At 35.7% G+C, this 20,286-nt stretch overlaps 1 protein-coding gene across 4 annotated transcripts in view; it reads left to right on the forward strand.

Moving 5' to 3' along the window:
- LOC145688127 (serine/threonine-protein kinase ATR-like) overlaps positions 1-20,286 on the forward strand; it is a 381,701-nt gene that overhangs the window by 163,978 nt on the left and 197,437 nt on the right. For all 4 annotated transcript variants that reach the window (XM_081761899.1, XM_081761900.1, XM_081761902.1 and 1 more), the window contains one exon: positions 13,644-13,892. In XM_081761899.1, the coding sequence (XP_081618025.1) occupies positions 13,644-13,892 (249 nt within the window). The remainder of the gene's footprint in view (positions 1-13,643; positions 13,893-20,286) is intronic.

Consider the following 20,286-nt stretch of genomic DNA (forward strand, 5'->3'; position numbering starts at 1 on the left):
GAGATGAGACAAAGGTAACTGTTGAACTCAATCAGTACCTGGTGAAGTCTATTTTCACAATCAGGTTCTAACGCGATTTGCGTAACCTGTATATCTGGGATCAGGTTGCTGTTTTCAAACTATGATCACTGCCAATGATGCTTTTAGTGCGAACAAAATGGTACAAAGAACATGCGAAATAGACCGCTGTTGATTGGAAATCTCTAGTGTGGATCGATGAGACCCCTTTCACTGCCATCCTCCTACCGCGAAACGTGCGAGCTTACATTATTTTGATAACCACGTATAAGTTTCGCTTTTTCAACTTGAGACTTCAAAATATCAGCAGATATAAACATCGGACGAGAGAGAAAAAAATGTGATCTTAGTTTAATACTAGCTGAACCTGCGCTCTCTACGCAGCGCATCATTCACATATCAGCGTGAATCTCTTTGTCACTCCTCGCATCATCTGTACAGGTCCCTTTAGAGACAGAAGTCAAAGACGTCTTGATAAAAATCGGCAAAGGGCACTATAAAGGGAAGATATTTTCGATTATTTTTTCAATATCTTGCACCGTTTGCAAGATTTGAGCCTACTTTCGGTTGGAGTTTCCAATTCATGTATGATCAGTGTTTTCTTTCTTCTTGTATGCAGTATATAATAAGCAAATACATTACATACAGAATTAATTATAATGCCAGTGGTATATGGTGTTCATTGGGCAAAACACTCCAAACAATAAAGATTCATCTTAGACTGGAGAAATTGTTATTCTTTGTTTTTAATTATCATTTGGCCCTGAAACAAACGCCTGAGAGATATACAACTGTATTGTGTTGGAATGTATAACTCGTAGGATATGCTGCTTTTTTAAAGTTTCAACACTTCCAATGTACCCCTAAAAAAATGTAATAAAAATACCAGCATGTATTTTAAATATTCAATTAAAACTGGACATTCTACACAAAATTTGGAATCGACCAGTGTAAACGGGAGGTATCTAGCACACCTGTGGTTTTCGACATCTCATTGTCGAAAGGATTGAAGACAAACATATAAACCTAACATTTTAATATATAGACTAGCTGAACCTGCGCCCTCGACACAGCGCATCATTCACATATAAGCATGAATCTCCTTATCATTTTTCACATCTGTACATGTCTCTTTACAGACACAAGTGAAAGACGACTTGATAAAAATTGGCAATGGGTATCATAAAGAGGAGATATTTATCAATATCTCGCACTGTTTGCAAGATTCGATCATACTCCCGGTTTTTATTGATTGATTAAGTAACTTTTACCGCCCGTTTTCAGCAGAGATGCTATATGAGATGTCGACCTACAGTTTAAAGTGTAATCTGAACTATTCTTTCTGTATGCTTCCTCTGGGAATCGAAAACAAGACCCTTTACACCAAAGGCGTGCACGCTAGCCCGTAGACCACCGTTGAAGGCTTTGCAGTTTTGAAGTTTGAATTATTGTAGGTAGGCGAAATATAATACATGTAAATGAAACAAAATGAAATGGACATCCAGGGTTGGCTGGTTTAAACCAAGGTGGTTTAAACCAGCTGGTTTTTTCAAAAAAAAAAAAAAAAAACAACTGGTTTAAACCAAAAAACAAAAAAATGTTCGTAAAAGTGTAAGTGTTTGTAAAATCTTGATGAACACACATTTGTGGGTTATCACGTTTCACTCCCGTATATTATTCGTATTATATTCAGACCTAAATTCCCCATTCATTACTCAAAAAGATTATACTACAAAAGCAACTTTTTTTTACAAGTTTATAAATGTTTATTTTGTGATTTTTTTGTAGTTGTTATTATTGTTATGTAATTGCAATCGAAGAAAAATTCTAAATATTGTTTCGTTTCAATGTTTACTATTGATAAAATACATCGAAAATGCCGTCTTTTTTTTTGTGTGTGTGTGTGTGGGGGGGGGGGGGGGTCATACAGACCCCACGAGAGGCATTTAATGAAATAAGTGTCTTTGGTATCTATTTATGTATAAATGAGTCTGAGCCAAAGTGGACTCAAATAATTCGTATCTTTATTCACTTTTCTTATTGATATGCAGATTAAGTCGGTGTATTTCTTTAATTTGGACCAATAAGAGTCGTTGTTAACTAACTTGAACCAAATTAGTTCTTCTGTACTCCGTCGTACTTTGAAATTGTTCATATGTAATTCTGTGTAATGGTTTCACTTGTGCAACTGTTTATCTTTTTGTCCTTCTGAAATGACTCTTGACAGTTATATTAAGAAGCATGTAAAGATCAGTACAACGTATTTTTTTTATCAGGATTCCTTCATGAATGAGTCGGCAGACGTATCGCATTTGTGCCCAATTAGTCCTGGTTCCGAGTTCAAATGGGGGACAATTTCTCTCGGATGTAAGTCGAGAAGCGGTTTTTATTCCGCTTTAAGCTTATGTGACCCCTTCCAGCATAACCCGGTTGTTGCATAACATCAAGGCGAAACAAACCTTATTTCTGTCCATATATGATATGAATATATAGAGCAAATCATTTAAACCATAAAAACCTGGTTTAAACCAAAAAAAAAAACCTGGCTTAAACCCAAAAAAACGTTTTTTTTTGTTTTTTAAAATAAAACCATGGTTTTTGCCAACCCTGTGGACATCACAATGGGGAGATTTTTTCGATTATTTTTCAATATGTCGCAATGTTTGCGAGACATTATCCTACTTCCCGTTTTAGAATTGTCGTAGGGAGATGAAATGTGGTATATGTATGTAGCTTGATAAAAACCGCCAAGGGGTATTATAGAGGGGAGATTTTTTCTATTATTTTTTTAAATATCTCGCACCATTTACGAGATATGTTCCTACTTCCGGTTATAGTTGGAATTGTCGAGGGAAAAATGAAGTCTTAGAGTTCTACGTGCTACGATTATGCCGGGTAGACTAAAGAAGACGGTGATTATGAGAAATGAACGAAATGGTAGAATGAGGAAAGATGGAGGAAACGGGAGAACCCAGCAAAACTCATACGCACGATGTTTGTCAACTACAAAGTCCAATGGCGCAAGCTGAGATCGAACCAGGCACCCAACACACCAGAGGTGAATGCTCTACCACTGAGCCACCGCAGCCCCAATTGTCGAGTGAGATGCAATTCGGTATATGTATGTATCGTAATGAGAATCGGCAAGGAGTATCATAAAGGGGAGATTTTTCGATTATTTTTCAATATCTAACACGTTAGCGAGATATGAGCCTACTTCCAGTTTTGAAGTTAGAATTGTCGAGGGAGATTTTTTTCGATTATTTTTTCAATATGTCGCACCATTTGCTGGATATGAGCCTATTTCCGGCTGAAGTTTGAATTGTCAACGGAGATGCAATTTTGTTATATGTATGCACTGTAATGAAAATCGGCAATGGGTGTCATAAAGGGGAGATTTTTCAATATATATATATTTTTTAATATCTCGCACCGTTTGCGAAATATGAGCGTACTTTCGGTTGGACTTAGAATTGTCGTAGGTATATTAAATTTAGTGTATGTATGTATCGTAATGACAATCGGCAAAGGGTATTGTAAAGCCGTTATTTTTTGATGAGTTTTTCAATATCCGTTTCCGAGCAATTAGCCTGCTTTTGGATTCGAGAATTCAGAGCTTGTGTTTAGGAGTTGAAATGTTGGACGTCATATCCTAGCGAATTTCGTTCACGCAATGCAAAATTTCCGTTGTAATTAGCATAGTAATTATAATTTCTTTTTGCATTCTCGCAGAATAGTATGTGAAGCGTCTTTAGTGGCTAAAAGATTTTGTAAAGCATCAGTTGGTTGATTTTGATAAATGGGTGGTTACTGCAATGAACTTCTGTTGGAAAAACTCGTATTCGAATTAACCGCTACAGAAAGTTTTAATATGCTTGAATTTCAGTTTCAATCCGTAGGTCAGTGGGGCAAGAAAGATCTCCTGTAAAGAAGAAAAAGATATACTCCAGTGACGAAGAGGAAGGGGACTGAAGCATGTCAATGAATTGAGAAAAATATTTACAAGCTTATTTCCTTCAGTTGTTTTAGATTTGGTACCATTTTCTGATTCATGTATGATCAGTGTTTTCTTTCTTCTTGCATGCAGTATGTAATAAGCAAATACTTTACATACACAATTAATTATAATGTCAGTGATATATGGTGTTCAGTGGGAAAAACACTCCAAACAATAAAGATTCATCTTAGTTTGGAGAAATGGTTATCCTTCGTTTTTCATTATTATTTGGCCATCAAACAAGCGCTTGAGAGATATACAACCCATGAATACAACAATGTTGTGTTGGAATGTATAACTCATAGTATATGGTGCTTTACTTTTTTAAATTTCAACAATTCCAGTGCACCCCTAAAAATTGTAATAAAGAAAAAATGGCCATGTTTTTTAATATTCGATGTTTCAACGGATTGACACGTTTCATGCCTATGGATACCGGAAGTGATTTTTCGACATCTGTTCGTCCTAATGTACATTCTCCTAGAGTCCACACTGTTCAACGTATCAAGACCAAATTTTAAACAAAGGCTTCCTGTGGTTCTTCTGGCGGAGGGGCTCGAATTTTTTTCTATCCTTAAACATAACATATATATATATATATATATATATATATATATATATATATATACTAAAGGATGAAAATAAAAATTTGCTATTTTCTCAAAAACAACTCTAACGATTTCGTTTCCATAAATCTATTTTAATAACCCCATACTGTGGTATAAATAATTTCTATGTGGAAAACGAGAAGGGGAAGTTTACTCTGGGGATGAGTTTTTGTATCGGGCTAGTTTCTGAGAAACGACTCAGGCGATTTTGTTCATATTTCATTAACAACCTGATAATATGGCAATGGCGAAACTTCGATTACATTAACTTCCAAATTCACCCTATTCGGCTGCGGGCCAGAGGTCACCGGGAGGGGGGGGGGGGGCGAGACATGTAAAAGTAATCAAAAATGACCGATATTAGTGTGAAATCCATAGTTTTCGCGGCCGCTGAGATCAGTGGTGACTTGTAAATTCAGCTACCATTGTATGCGGGCCGGGGATCAACGGGGGGAGGATACCGGACATGTAAAAATGGCCCAAAATGACCAATATTAGTGTCAAATCCGTAGTTTTCGTGGTCGCTGAAATGAACAGTGATACTCCCACAGGCGTTTACATCCAAATAAGCCTCCATGCGAAGAATGGGCATATTCAGCTAGTTTTTCATAAATCACTTCCATGAGAATATCCACAAGAGGTAGTTTACTCTTGGGGTGAGTTTTTGTTACAGTTTTGGGAAATAAGACTTCTTCGATTTTATTTTATACAAATATTTCATTATGAACCTTAAAATGTTGCGTAAATTATTTTCTTATGGGAAAATCTACGGGGGGTAGTTTATTTAGGGGTTACTTTTCTTTGGATGATGTTTTCCGAAAACGCCTTGTAAATTGTTCGTATTTCACAAGAAAATGTTTCATTAATAACTGCAGCAAACATTATTTACTTAAAAAATTGGAGCACGAAAGTTTACAGCAATGGCCCGTACCTTTTATCATTTTGTATTTGTTGAAGTGTCCGCTGACACAATGTGACTTAACTATGGAATTTATTGACATGAAATCTTTGATGTATAGACATATAGTAAGGATGATATTTATGACATCCTAATATTTTCCAAATACTAACCTGAGGCAATCGGGAATCGTAAACTATTTCTCGAGTGCTCACATGGGATTATGAGCTACCGTGACTAATAACTGCATTTACAATGATTACTGTATATATAATCAATTTTGCTTCCTTCCATCCCGGGTTTTCGGCACCATATACAACGATCAACGAATCACTGGTTCCTTTTTTATATAATTAAATTTGAGCCATTAAAATAACACACACTCCCTCTGTATATTTATTGATTCCATTTATTTTTATCTTGTGATTCTGGTTGCCACTGGCTACCTCGTATCCAAAGTCCTATTATTTTTGAAACATATGACTATCTTTTATACATTGATAATCATATTATTTAAAACATTTCTTTCTCTTCTTCAGATAGTACAAATCAGCCAGCCTAGTACCTATTTTGAATGTCTTATGACCCAAAATTACAAATATACAATGTACTGTTGTACATTATGGCGCCCGACGGACTTTTCTTTTTTATTGATTAACTTCATAAAAAGAAAAAGAATTCTGGACCGTTTACATATACATGTTAATCATTCGAGTTTTCGATTGTACCTCGTATATTTAAAAATTATATATTATACTTAATTATATCACAATATTATTATCATATTTATTATACATTTCAACGACGATAAGGCACATTCGAAAGTTGATTTACAATTTGTTTGACTTTTAAGTCTTTTCTCGGGTCCATTAAATCCTTGTTACAAGATAGTAATTATTTATTTGAGCATTATGAAGAAGGTTTTGAAAAAGATGTATGTTATATTCATATAGTTGTTCTTTGAACACAAAAGTGATCAAATATAAGATATAGTTAAACAAAATATAGATTAAGATTGAAATATTGATAATAATCAGAACATAAAATAATAATTAACATCTTATTAACATCATAACATGAATAATGTGATTGATATTTCGTTTCGACAATCGCAGGAAAACACATAAATAATATGAAACACAAATATTAAGTAATACACATAACATTAAGGCATATGTAGACATTACTTGAGAAACTGCGATCATAGACATGAAATCAAGATTAAATAACATGAAGTAAAATACAATAAACCGAGAAATCATAATGACATTTGAAGCAAAATCATTTGAGTACGGTCTTTCCGAACATCGGAATTCCAATCTAAGTTACATGGCCAACAAATTCATTCAAGTCACATTGAAAGTCACAAATAGAAACACAATATTGCGCATTACTTACTTCCTTAGTTCTTCGTTTCTTACGTTGAGAATTTTCATCATCTATGAGATTTCTACGAAGTCCACATCGAACGAAATTAGATCTAATGCTTACATGCTTCTTAGGTGTACGTGATCGTACTGCACTAAGATTAGGTTGAGTTACACAATCACTACCACTGTTACTACCAGGATTAGGTTCATTTACATCACCAGTAAAATTAGGTTCATTTCCCATTCGTTTTACTGATGTCGAGATATCGTGTCTCTTAACATAACTGTACCTATTCTTTCCACAATGCTTACGGTACTTTGTCCTACCACGGGTTTTGTTTCTCCTGTGATTAGGTTCAGTTGTATCACCGGTACACATGGATTTAACATCTTCCTGCACATTGGGATCACACTTCAATCGCACATGAATACATCAAAATTGGTCTCGATTAATGTTAGTCTGATTCAAGCTAGCAATGTATTGCATTATTGATGGATTTTCAAAACTTTGCAACATCACACATGGATGATGGAAACTAACGCACTGCATCACATTATGTGAAAGCATCATCGGAGTGTTAACTAACATCATTCTGGTCTTTTCGTTGAATGAACAATTCAGCACTTCCAATTCAGTTGAACAATCACTACAAGCATTGGTGGGAACGCACGCTTTCTTTCTGAATTTCACAAATATTGGAATCAACTTTCTTCCTGCTATGTGAACCAATGTCGTGTACATATCACCCAACGGTTCTATTACCATTACGTTACCCAACGGTTACCCAACGTTACCATTACCTCATTTCCAGTATTAGCATTCATGAGACGAAAATGATCATAACTTCTCGCACATTGATACATACCAAAATCTTCATTATACACAACATCAGTAGGACAATTGAAAACATTTGAACGAAGAGAAAAGTTAGAATAATCTGATCCAATCAGTACGGCAGTACGCTTATACGAACATTCATCTAATTTCATCCAAACATTCAAATCAATAATATTATATTTCTTCATCGATGCAAATTTAGGATTTGTAGAATGTTCAGGTTCATTTAACGCGTTCCTGCTGACTGTTGATGAGGTTTCTTCAGCAATTGTTGATTTCAATTCTTGCCTCAGTACTGTTCGTTGATCCATCGTTTGTTCTAGTTTTTTCAGTTGTTGGTTCATTTTATATACAACGATTAACGAATCACTGGTTTCTTTTTTATATAAAGGACCTCGCACTTTTCTTATGGAAAATGGCTTTCGGCTAATGTTGTTGAAACTTCGCTGGTTGATAGTTCTTAACATGTGGATCAAAAGTCTCAATGGGCACAAAGACCGAAATCAACTCCTTCCCCCCAAAAAACCGCCTCCAAGTAGCTGGGGGGGATTGAACTGATTTCAGCATGTAAAACAATTTGTTGTTTTAATCAACTCAACAAGGACCCCAAACAACCACATGTTAGACTATCAAACTACCCCACTTGACACCGTCCTTTGCTCCCCACATATCCTCCCTGCGAATTACCTTACGGATGTTCCATATTACTGTAGTTTATAGTTGCGCGTATGTGTTGAAATACCTACAGTTTTGGTCTCACCGACGATATAATGGGTTTCACGTATCGCTGATTACGAATCTGAAGTGAGAGTTCTAGAATTCAAGATGGAGGATCAATATGGCGGATCAAAAACACGAAACTCCTGATTGTAGCCACAAATAGCTGTTTACTAGGGTATTTTGGGTCGTTGGTTACGAATCTGAGGTCAAAATTCTTGAATTCAAGATTACAGATCCAATATGGTGGATAAAAACGTCGAAGCCACTAATCGTAGTAGACTAGAGTGCTTTTAGATCGCTGTTTAAGTACGCAACATTCCTTGATACTTCAGCCACCATGTAGAATTATTCTGCTCCCTTGCCCTTTACCAAAACCCACCACAGATATCTTAATGCTGAACGGTGTTAAAATAATTCATCAATTATCTGTTCATTATTTTCATCATTTCGGTTTGCAGCATCTAATGTGGTACTTAGCAATGAGTCATCGGGATATCTAATATTCTGTAAATGTCGTGCATGGCCTAAATACCACAAGACACTTGCAACGTGCGCACATGTACCTAATGTACGAGCACCTTTGACATGTACAGTAGTAACCTTGAATAACATTTTGATCATAATCCTGGTCATCTTCATCATTGGCTACATATGCTATGAAAACTTGATGCTTAGTTGCATTGCGGAACCTTGAGTAGAGACGTATGCGCAGGAATCCCGGTTCAGTTACGTTTTCGTCAAGCTGGAATTGCTCATCGTTATCTCGTATTAGTTTATCTTGGACGTAAGAGGATGAGAGATCTACTTGATATGTGCCTACAGTCAAATCTCGTAAGTAGTTTAAGTTAAGTACAGGGAAATCAATTAGGCCTTGATCATTCAGCGGTACCCATTGACCGTTCCTTCTAATAAGATTATCTACCTCCACTCTTGCTTTAACAACGTTCGGCATGAGTGACCTATTTCTCATTTCTCTAGCTAATTCAATGGTTGCATCTTGCATGAAAATAACGGGATGGTATCTGTTCAAAATAGCTCCAGCTATGCGATAGAAACTATTCAGTTTCTTTGCATGTTGCAGATTCAACATTTGTGCTAGGAACTTAAAAACAGATCTTAGATGCCCGTTTCTTGCCTCGACTATCCATCGACTTTTAGTAACTAGTCGAGAAGTATTCGCATCTTCTGTTGATAGTTGTCTTTCACGTGGTAGTAGGAGTGCGGGCATTCTATGACCAATTCCTAAATATTCCAGTAAAGGAATTGCATCGCGGTATCCTCTGTCTACTAACACAATGTCACCATTTTGAAACCAGTTTGCTAAAGCACCTGCATCTTTTTGAAATTCTTCGCGAAGTATTTCTGCATCATTATTGTGCGAGTCAGCAAAATATGGCCCAAAAATAGATAGAATAAAACCATCTGGTGCTACTATAAGAGTAGGTTTTAATAGATGGCGTTGTTTATGAAGAGAGTATGACTGTCGCAATACCCAAAAGTTCGAACTTTTGTGAATGTAAGCGTAAGTAGCATCAATCACAACAATTGCTTTCCTTTGTTCCGGCAAAGGATTGTAGAGTTCGTTTGCAAAGTCTGTTACATGCTGTTCTATAAATTGTTGTCTTGTTATGGATGCTAGTCCAATATTGTCAGGAACAAATCTCTGTAACAGCGACAATCTGACACAATCGATAGTGATACTCACGCATTGCCTACTAGGGTAATCAAAAATCAATTTCAAAACGTCATCGGGCAATCCCTGTCACATTTTACAAAGAAATGTCAATAAATTTTTCCTATTAACTTGTCTTATATTTCCATATAAAAATACTGGATCACAGTAAACAAGCAGTTTTTCGAATTGATTCTTATTAATTGACGACAAGCTTTCAAAGTCCTCATCAGTCAAGTTATCGAAATCTATACCTGTACCTCTATTTAGAGATACATTCCTCATTTCTTGCAGAAAAACTTGTAATTACTGACCTTTAATAACATAGGGCCTGTTAATAAATTGTAATTCATTTAAAAGCATATTTAAAAAGCATCCATTTGCATCTAAATGATGCCTACAACTACGTACATTGTCTGGTATATAAATATTCCTTTTTATGAATACCTGAACCCTGCATTGTAATGATAACCTTTCAATATCATTTTGCGCATTACAGATGACACACGTCTGAGACGCTGTTTGTGTAAGAACATTTAATCGCAAACAAGTTGGATCTGTATTGATTAAATTGATTTAATTAATTATCAACCGATTACAGTTGATGCATAACCTCGAATTTTCATCTAGAGCTAAAAGTGGATGGTTGAGTTCATCTCGCTTACTAATCGCTACTTGACGTTTATTCCTATTTTCTGCGCCATTCATTAATGCCAATTGACGTACATTAAATTGCCTGTTACAAACGTAACACCGCATTTTTTTTACGAAGATAGTTAATTACGTAGGCGACTTTGATTCGTTTTAAACGACAATGGAACAATATTCAATAATACTCTCAGAAGCTGAAGCAAACAACGGTGCAACTATCTACTGTCCTGATAAAGACAAGAGACAGGCACCACACCTTTTAAACGAGTAATAATGTCCGTCAATTATCTTACAAAGGACCGTTTCACGAACAAAAGCAGAACAATACCCAAAGATGAAACCTCTATTATCTTGAAAAGGACTATAGACAGATGACAGATGATCACACCTTAGTAATAATATTCGTCGACAATTCCGAAACGTACACTTGCTGAACCAATGCTGGGGGCGAGCAAAAGACAATGCTTCCAGACAGCAGGCTCTGGCTCATGTGTTCGACGCCCTTAGCGTTATATGCCTCGGGGCGCTTTTCGTTGTTGGAAGCACCAGTACTGCCCTGCGCCACCATGTGGTGATAAATGGTACCACACATCTCCCATTGGCTCTTTGAGGTCTCGATGATTGAATAGGTGTTTTAGACGTATTTTCTGCACGCTGAATTCGAATCTGTAACTCCATTCTCGAAATCGGGTCAAGTATTAATTGTTTATATAGCTGTAGTTTATTTTTGTTATTTTCTACAAGCAATATTTATGTTGACATCTACAAAACGTTTGTTTTTTCACGAAAGTAATATGAAAGCTGTAAAACGCTGTTACAACTAACACACGTGTATAACTATAGCTACAATAGGTATACTCAATGTTAAACTTCGGTGGAGTTTTAAAGCAAACACATTGACTTTTCGAACAAAACCCACAAGAATAGTTTTTTTTTCGATTTCATTGAAATAAACAACACTTTTATTCGAACCTTTTTGCATAAAACGTCTTTCTACAGTTATCTAAACAATTAATTAATAAACATTTTCCTGCCCTTTCGTAAAACTGAGTTGCAGATTCGAATAACCGCAGATTCGTAAACAGCAATACGCGAAACCCATTATATCGGTGATACCAAAACTGTAGGTATTTCAACACATACGTGCAACTATAAAATACAGTAAACTGAAAAATCCGTAGGGTAACTCGTGGAAGGGGGGGGGGTGTCAAGTGGAGTAGTTTGATAGTGAAAACTGTTCTTGTTTAGGGTTCTTGTTGGGTTGGTTGATTAAAACAATCAATTGTTTTACATGCTGAAATCAGTTCAACCCCCCCCCCCCCCAGCTACTTGGAGGTGTTTTTTTTTTGGGGGGGGGGAAGAAGTGGATTTCGGTCTTTGTGCCCACTGAGACTTTTGATCCACATGTTAAGAACTATCAACCAGCGAAGTTTCAACAACATTAGCCGAAAGCCACTTTCCATAAGAAAAGTGCGAGGTCCTTTGGGCCATTAAAATAGCACACACTCCCTCTGTATATTTATCGATTCCATTTATTTTTATCTTGTGATTCTGGTTGCCACTGACTACCTCGTATCCAAAGTCCTATTATTTTTGAAACATATGACTATCTTTTATATATTGATAATCATATTATTTAAAACATTTCTTTCTCTTCTTCAGATAGTACAAATCAGCCAGCCTAGTACATATTGTGAATGTCTTAGGACCCAAAATTACAAATATACAATGTACTTACTACAATGTACTGTTGTACATTTTCATTATTTTCTCCAGTGATAGGTGATCAACACACTTCCTTCGGTTAGATACTGATACCATGGACAAAATAAGGACACACCTCACCCTGTATGGAAAGGATAACAAGCATATACATTCCTGCCTGATTTTCCATAAACCAGAATTTTTTCGATTTTCTCTTGTGCAAATACAGTAAGTGATCTATACTTACGCAGTAACAGTACGGCAGTACGCTTATACGAACATTCATCTAATTTCATGGTACACATGGTTCATGAAACGACAATACGAAATACAGCAAAACAAAGGAACGAAACTAGTGAAACCAATTCAAAAAGTAACACAAAATAAAAGAACGCTATTCATAATACGTGGTGAGCTAACATTGCCGTTGATGCTGAAAGCACAGAAATATAATTCTTAATCCTAATGAACGGAATATAGTGTGTCAGTTGAATGTAGTAACACTCAAAATGCAAAGTAGAATATACTTCAAAAGTGTAGGAATAAGCCATGGAGGTAACACCAGTGGAAAATGTTTCGTAGTCAAAACGATTATCATCACGCGGTGCACATAGGTTTCACCGATTACAGCGCTATCTATCACGAACCGAAAATGTTTGGAATAAAACGTACGTTTAAAAAAATTAAAAAAAAAAAAAAAAAACTAAAATCATTGAGTTTGAATCTGCAATAAAATAAGGGGTTCCCATATAGATTTTGAAATGTATCCCCCACCCCATCCTCGAAGGTGGAATAAGTTTAGTACAGGTAAATTTCTTCCTCCAAAATATTATTTTGATATTTTTCGTTCGGTGCGTTTCTTCTAGAAGTGTTGCAATCTCAAAAGGCTCATCCTGTAAACCATATATAAAATATTATATATATATATATATATAATATCTTTTATCAACTATTATTATTAGTTATATAGTGAATCCAGTCAATATCATGCAGTCTGCTTAACTGAAGTTGTTTTTTTGACTGCCTTCTATGTTCTGTGTACAGAAATTAATGATTCGTATTGCTTGGACTTCGAGAAACAATTTCCTTGCTTTTGTTATCTGTTAGCTACTTATTTATAACAAGATGTGAAGAAGATTAATAACAGGTGCGCTATTTTAATTTCAGGAAATGATCAAACTACTTTTTATACAAAGATCGGAAGGAGACGAACTTTCAGGTAGTTGTTTCAAAAGAATGGCAGCAGTTTTTGAGTTCGCCAGTGTGAAAGAGTTTTTGAAGCTTACTCTTCCATTCGTTTTGCCTAGTCTTTTATCGTACAGTACTCGAATGCCACTGGATGCCACTGAAATATTAGCAGAAATCAGTGCAACTACACAAACAAGTCTTAAGAGTCTTTTGAAAGAATATTTTCAGGTAAGTGACTGTGTTTGTGCACTTCTCCAAAATATAATTTCGTGCCTGATTTTTTTTTAATCCCTTAAAATTATGAATTTGGCAACAACGCACTCGAAATAATAGGAAAGTCATAAGAAAAAAAGTAGTAGTGAAGCTTCTCAATACACCTTGTTGCTTGCTGTTTGAAATATTCAGATCCTATTCCAATATTTCATGCAGTGTTAGTTTCAGAGCAAAATAGTACCTTGGCAAATGCAGAAAATTTTGGTTTAGTTAAAGAAAACGCTTTTTAACCCAAAGATTTTTTTTTTAAATAGAAGATTTTATGGAGTTTGCTCGCTATTAATGCAACTGAAAGGCAGTTTTACAGTTTTTGTATATAGCCGTGTGTGTTTAGTTATTTCTTTGATGGGATTCAAAACTTTTGAATCTGGATCGAGTACCACTGGGTGTATTTATTATTTTTTTAAACTTTTCTGCTGTTCTCAGTTTACAGTTTCAGATCTTATGAGTTATCTCCTTGTATCTTTCTTCAGAAGAAGTCATGCTTTAGGAAATAGCTAAATTATTGCCGTTTGTATCCAAAGATTTCCCAAACACCAAGGAAATGAATAAACTGAGCATTTTTCTTTTTTAAGGGCACATAGACGCTACTAAATTGGTACTAAAATGGGTTAAAGCTTTTATTCTTTCCAGTGTGCGTATTCCTTCTGACAAAAACGTTTCTTCATGAGGATAGAAACCGGGAACAATTTGTATTTTGTAAACAAAAGTATTACAATTAGGAATAAAGCTTGGTAAGGAAATTGACCCTACCAGAACTCTGTTATATATTTACCTTGTCCGTTCGTCAGCAAGATGAAAAGATCTCAACGGTTACTTGGATCATCACCAAATTCATTCAGTATGTGGAGGGACAAAAGTTAGGAATCGAGTTCGATTACGGAGGTAATATTCAAACTGGTAATAAAAGAAATAAACAATTACCCGATTTTACATTGATCACTGTAGAGCAAAAACCGTAACATGTATACGAAGAAGCCGTTTTTTTGCAATCGATTAAGCATCCTAAGTGTACATTTCATTTATATCCTGTACACTCTCTACTAAAACCGGAAGCAATAGAAGGGCGCAACAACTTTCGGTTTCAGTATTGATCTACACAGACCATAAAATAAGAGATAGCGATAAATCTTGTTTAAAAATCGATTTAGTATTCTAAGAATAGAAAATATTTGTTGTCTTAGCACTCTATTCAAACCAGAAGTATAATATACACTTTCGGGTTTAACGTTGATCGCCATGGCATAAATTCCGTAATAGGCAGCGAAAACCGTTTTCCTGTGGTAGAAAATAGACCACTTCCGTTTTAACAGTGATTGCTATAGTGAAAGCTGTCATAGATAGCAAGAAGTTGTTTACTGCATTCAATGAAGCGTCCCAAGAATATATTCCATCTTCACTCTAATCTCTCTAGTACAACCGGAAGTGGTATAAATCTACTACTATCAATTCTGGATTCAATATTATTGAGAAAATATCACACCACACAAACCACCACTTGGGGACGTGGTGGCTCAGTGGTAGAGCGTTCACCTCTAGTGCTTGGGGTCCCGGGTTCGATCCCAGCTCGCGCCGTGTGGACTTTGTGGTGGACAAACAGCGTGTGCGTTGGGTTTCCTCGGGGTTCTCCCGTTTCTTCCCACTTTCTTCATTCCACCATTTCATTCATTACTCATCACCGTCTCCTTCAGCCTAACCGGCTAAATCGTGGGACGTAAAATTCAAAGATTCCATTTCATTCCATTTACAAACCACCACTTCACATGATACACACGTGTCGTTATATATGGAGCGAAGAAGTAAGTGTATGTTCGCCCATCAAACTCAGTACAACCGTACATTTATAAAGTAGTAGTGACAAGTGTACACCACGCAAAGGGGTGGTTTGTGATGGGTAGCGGTATATGAGTAAATTCGTCCTCCCTGGAGAAAATATTCAACTCGCACACTGATTCTCCTTCATTTTTAAGTACTCGGACGTTATACCAAACAGTTGATCTTCCAGTGATTTCTCCAGGTTTCGTTCTTTTTAAGGTTTCAGTCCCACAGTCTTTGCTACTGCGCTATTTCAATTTAAATCAATTTGTTGATATTCCCTGGTGCTTTTTGACAAGTTTCAGTAGACACCGTGAATTATTTAATGATGTGATTACAAACTTGACACAAAGAATTTGCTAATTATAACTACTGTTCGCTTATTTTTAAAACAAACCAAACCAGCCTGTACCATACACTAGGTAGACGTATATTCTGACTTTCTCGCTGTGGTAAAATCTTCGTGCATTTGCCAAGAACACCGGTATTCTTCATACACTTACTAAGGAGGGGGCGCGGTGGCTCAGTGGTAGAGCGTTCACCTCTGGTGCTTGGGATCCCTGGTTCAATCCCAGCTCGCGCCGTGTGGACTTTGTGGTGGACAAACATCGCGCTCGTGGGTTTTCTCGGGGTTCTCCCGTTTCCTCCCATTTTACTCATTTCTCATTATCACCGTCTCCTTTAGCCTAACCGGCATAACCGTGGGACGTTAAATTTAAAGATTTCATTTTTTTTACAGTGACTAAGGAATCTGCAGATAGATCTAGTATACTAGAAAAGAACCAACTTGATTTCTAGGTTTCCGTCCTTGACGAATCTTTTTGGAAAAGCTGGTGCCAAATATTAAATTAGTTGCATCTGCGGATAGTGTTTTACGGGTCCTAAGAGATTGTAATTTGAATATGCAGAGTCATCTCGTGGGTGAACCAAGAGAGCATTTGCTCCATACCCCGTGCTATATGAGTCCGACGGCATAGGAAGGAAAGTAATAATTTACTCTTTCTGTTTAATTCTTGGAAATAAAAGTATCATTACATTAAGCAACAAAAGAGAAGCTGAGTATTTCAAACAGCGAATAGTAAGCTATGTTCGGAAGTCTCGTTATTCTTTTCTTATTACTTCCTTTCGTATTGCTTCGAATGCGTTGTTGCCAAACTGACAATTTTAAAGAACTTAGAAAAATTCAGGCGCGCAATTATATTTTGGAGAAGTGTAAATTTAGAATTGTAAATTGGGTAGGGTGTTTTGCTACGAGTTAACATTGATTGTGAGTCTTATCATTTTAAATGAGCATTAAGAATAACTAAAGAAACCAGACATAAATATCAATTTGTTTCTGAAATATTTATATAATTCTTTATTGCTGAGACACAGGGATTCTGCCAGACATCCCCCAATGGGGGTGTCACCTCACTAAACTTCGAGTAACACCCCCTAAACTTCTGCCTTGATCCGAGCCTGAAAAGGCAATTTTTCACAATTATTTCATGTTTTGTGCGAAGAAGTCCTATTTGAATATAGAACTCTCAAACGATTGAAAGAATGACTTTTTTCACGGGATTTCTAATGAAGCTTTTCTGTGAAGAATATAAATGCATTAAATTTCATAATTTGTCAGCTCTGGCAACAAAATGTGCGCTTCTTCCAATCGGTACCGCTTCAGTGGAGAGATCATCTTCAACAATGAATAGAATTTTAACTTCAAAACGGTGCCGGCTCATTCCAGAACACGTTAATAATTTGATGAAGGTGTCCTTGGAAGGATCTTGTTTACCTGATGTTTGAAGTGAAAATAAAAGTTTTGAGGCTGATTTTGAAAATTTTATAACTTGTGCACAGGCCCGTATCCTAGGGGGTCGGACACCCCTAAATTTTTGCTGCCTCCCTAAAATTTTCACGGTAGGCTTTCAAATGAAATAAAATATGGTTGGATCGGGCCATCTCTAACTCCCCCCCCCCCCCCCACATCTTCGGGCTGGCTACTGGCTTGGTTGTTCATACGAGAAATGGTTGAGAAGTCCTATACGAGTGGCATCGGTTCAGTTGGGCCATGAGTGAATCAAAATAAATGAATTTGCGTTTCAAAGAACATTAAAGAACTTGGAACAGTGATTTTCAATCTTTGTAAGACCGTGCCGCGGTTCACAAATATGATTGTAAATACATTTCTAATTTTTTTCATTAGGATAACAAAAAGCATTTGACTTGACTATCAAACGAACCCGCATAAGGCATGTATGGGTTATAAAGTGGTGTTACAATGTGTGAAAATGTGAAGCCTAATGACGATTCAGAGGACAGTTTGTCAAAATACGCATACGGTAGTCATCAAGACTATTAATACATTCGTGAATATATGAGTCCCATTGGTAAAAAATTACAAAACTACAAAGTACAAAATTACATTGGCTATAAATTTAAATGAATTTAGTTACCTACAGTGTTGCGATGAAAGGTACTCTCATGTCCAAAATTATTGTCGCATGTCTATAAATATGTTGATGTATGAATATAATTTGACAACGAATTCGCACAGTATTTCTTATAATGTTAGTATGTGTATAATTGGCAGAGACATATGTGGCAAATTTCATGTCAGAAGAGCAGTAAATAAGAACAATAATACGAAAATAAAACTTTCTTGTTCATTTAGCAACATTTTGTTTTACTCATTCTTATTTTCGTATTTATAATTCTTTTTCTATGAAGTTTACCGCAAATATACATTTCCCGATTGTATACATAATGTCACTATTAAGAGTACCCTGCAAAATCATTATCAAATTATATTCTTACAAGAAGACAGTTATAAATAAGCAACAATCATTTTGGAGATGAGTGTACAATATCTGCAATTAGCAGTAAATGTTCTAGTATATCATGTTGTTGTTTTAGCACTCCAGATATCAGATTGAGTTCATCTAACCTAACCTAACCACTGACGGATCTCAGTCGCGAAAAAGTTTCCATTTTAGGCAGAGCAAACAGAAATTTAAGAACGAAAAGGGAAATGATAAATTTAGAACATCGACGTTTATTTGTCCATGCATACTATAACCTACCCAAGTTTCATAATAAAATAAAATATTGTAAAAGAGAAAAATGTGAGATGAAACTCCGGCTTACTGCAAAGCTGGTTATTCTCTCGGAGTTGGAAGCACTGTATAAGTAACCTTGTCTGTGGGTTGTGCGAGTTTCGTGTCGTTTGGGATGACGTCACGTTGCAACCGAGGTTTTCTCTTTAAGCTACGAGCTCTGTGCAGTGCTATAAATGAGGTGAGTGGGATACGTCATTTGAAAATATAAATGGGTCTTTGAAACGTTTTCCGTATAAGTGAATCTCTCTTTATTAACTTCTTTAGATATTATATCAGACCCTGACTATGGAGTTTGTTCAGATTTTGTCAATATTATTTGTTATTCATGGAAGTATTAATTTCTAAAAACTGTGAAAGAAAAGAAAGGAAAAGTAACATAATTAATCATATTGTTAACGTAAATGGTTTATGCAGGCATACTTGAGCCTCAGTTAAAACTTGTTGATTCTTGTTTTTCTTGCAAGTTTTATAGAAGTCGCTAGTCAGGAATTGAATACAGCTATTACGGAAAATTCTCAGGCAAGTGGAGACATTAAATGAATGATAAATTTCCTAGATCCTTTTAGGAAAAAAAAAAGGAATAGTTACTATGGAATTACAGTTGAGCTATTGCTCGTAATTCATGCGTATTGACCCATTTAAGATATCTTTTCCTCCCACATTTTCATTCCTATGGGAAGCCACTTGGCAGTAGCTTTGAGTTCCATACATCTTTGAGCAAATTATTGTAAAGTTTCCTATGTTCTTTATTGGATTTATTATTGGATTTAATACTTACTTCAAAAACATTTGTTACTTGAAAAAAAAAAAGCTTTTTTAAAGAAAATAATTTTGGAATTCTTGCTAACGGAGATTTCTATTTATGCTATTGTTGCTTGTTAAATGGTTAAATATTTTATATATATATATATATATCACTTTCAGATTTGTTATAATAAAACTTTTCACTTGTTAGAAAAACCTTTACATTTACAAGTAGTCGTAGAAATTCTCCTGGTAACTTTAATAGTGATATTTGCATATATTATAAGCCTTATCCAGTCTTGGACTTCTCATTCCACGTCGTCATTATTCTCAGTCGTGGGGGAGTGGAATTCTCCTTCTCTCTCCTTTTATAATTTTATATTCTAAAGGGGGAAGTGAGGTGACGTCCGTTCTCGCAGGACTGTGGATAGTGGGGGCTATTTAAAGGTTATATATGTGTCGTTCACCCGTTACAATACATTAATCAAGAAAACTATGACGGATTTTAGTTCAACATTAGTCAAGTGAATTAATTCGTTAATACTATAACTTACCTTGATTGTAATGGGTATTCACACAAAATAAAATAAATAAATAACAAGGATTTTAGGAATGATCCAAAAAATAGATCAAAAGACTGCGATCTTGGCCAAGAATTTTAGGAATGATCAAAAAAAAAAAAAAAAAAAAAA

The sequence above is a fragment of the Thermobia domestica genome, chromosome 6 (assembly GCF_964235325.1).
Source record: "Thermobia domestica chromosome 6, izTheDome1.hap1.1, whole genome shotgun sequence".
Lineage (NCBI taxonomy): Eukaryota > Metazoa > Arthropoda > Insecta > Zygentoma > Lepismatidae > Thermobia > Thermobia domestica.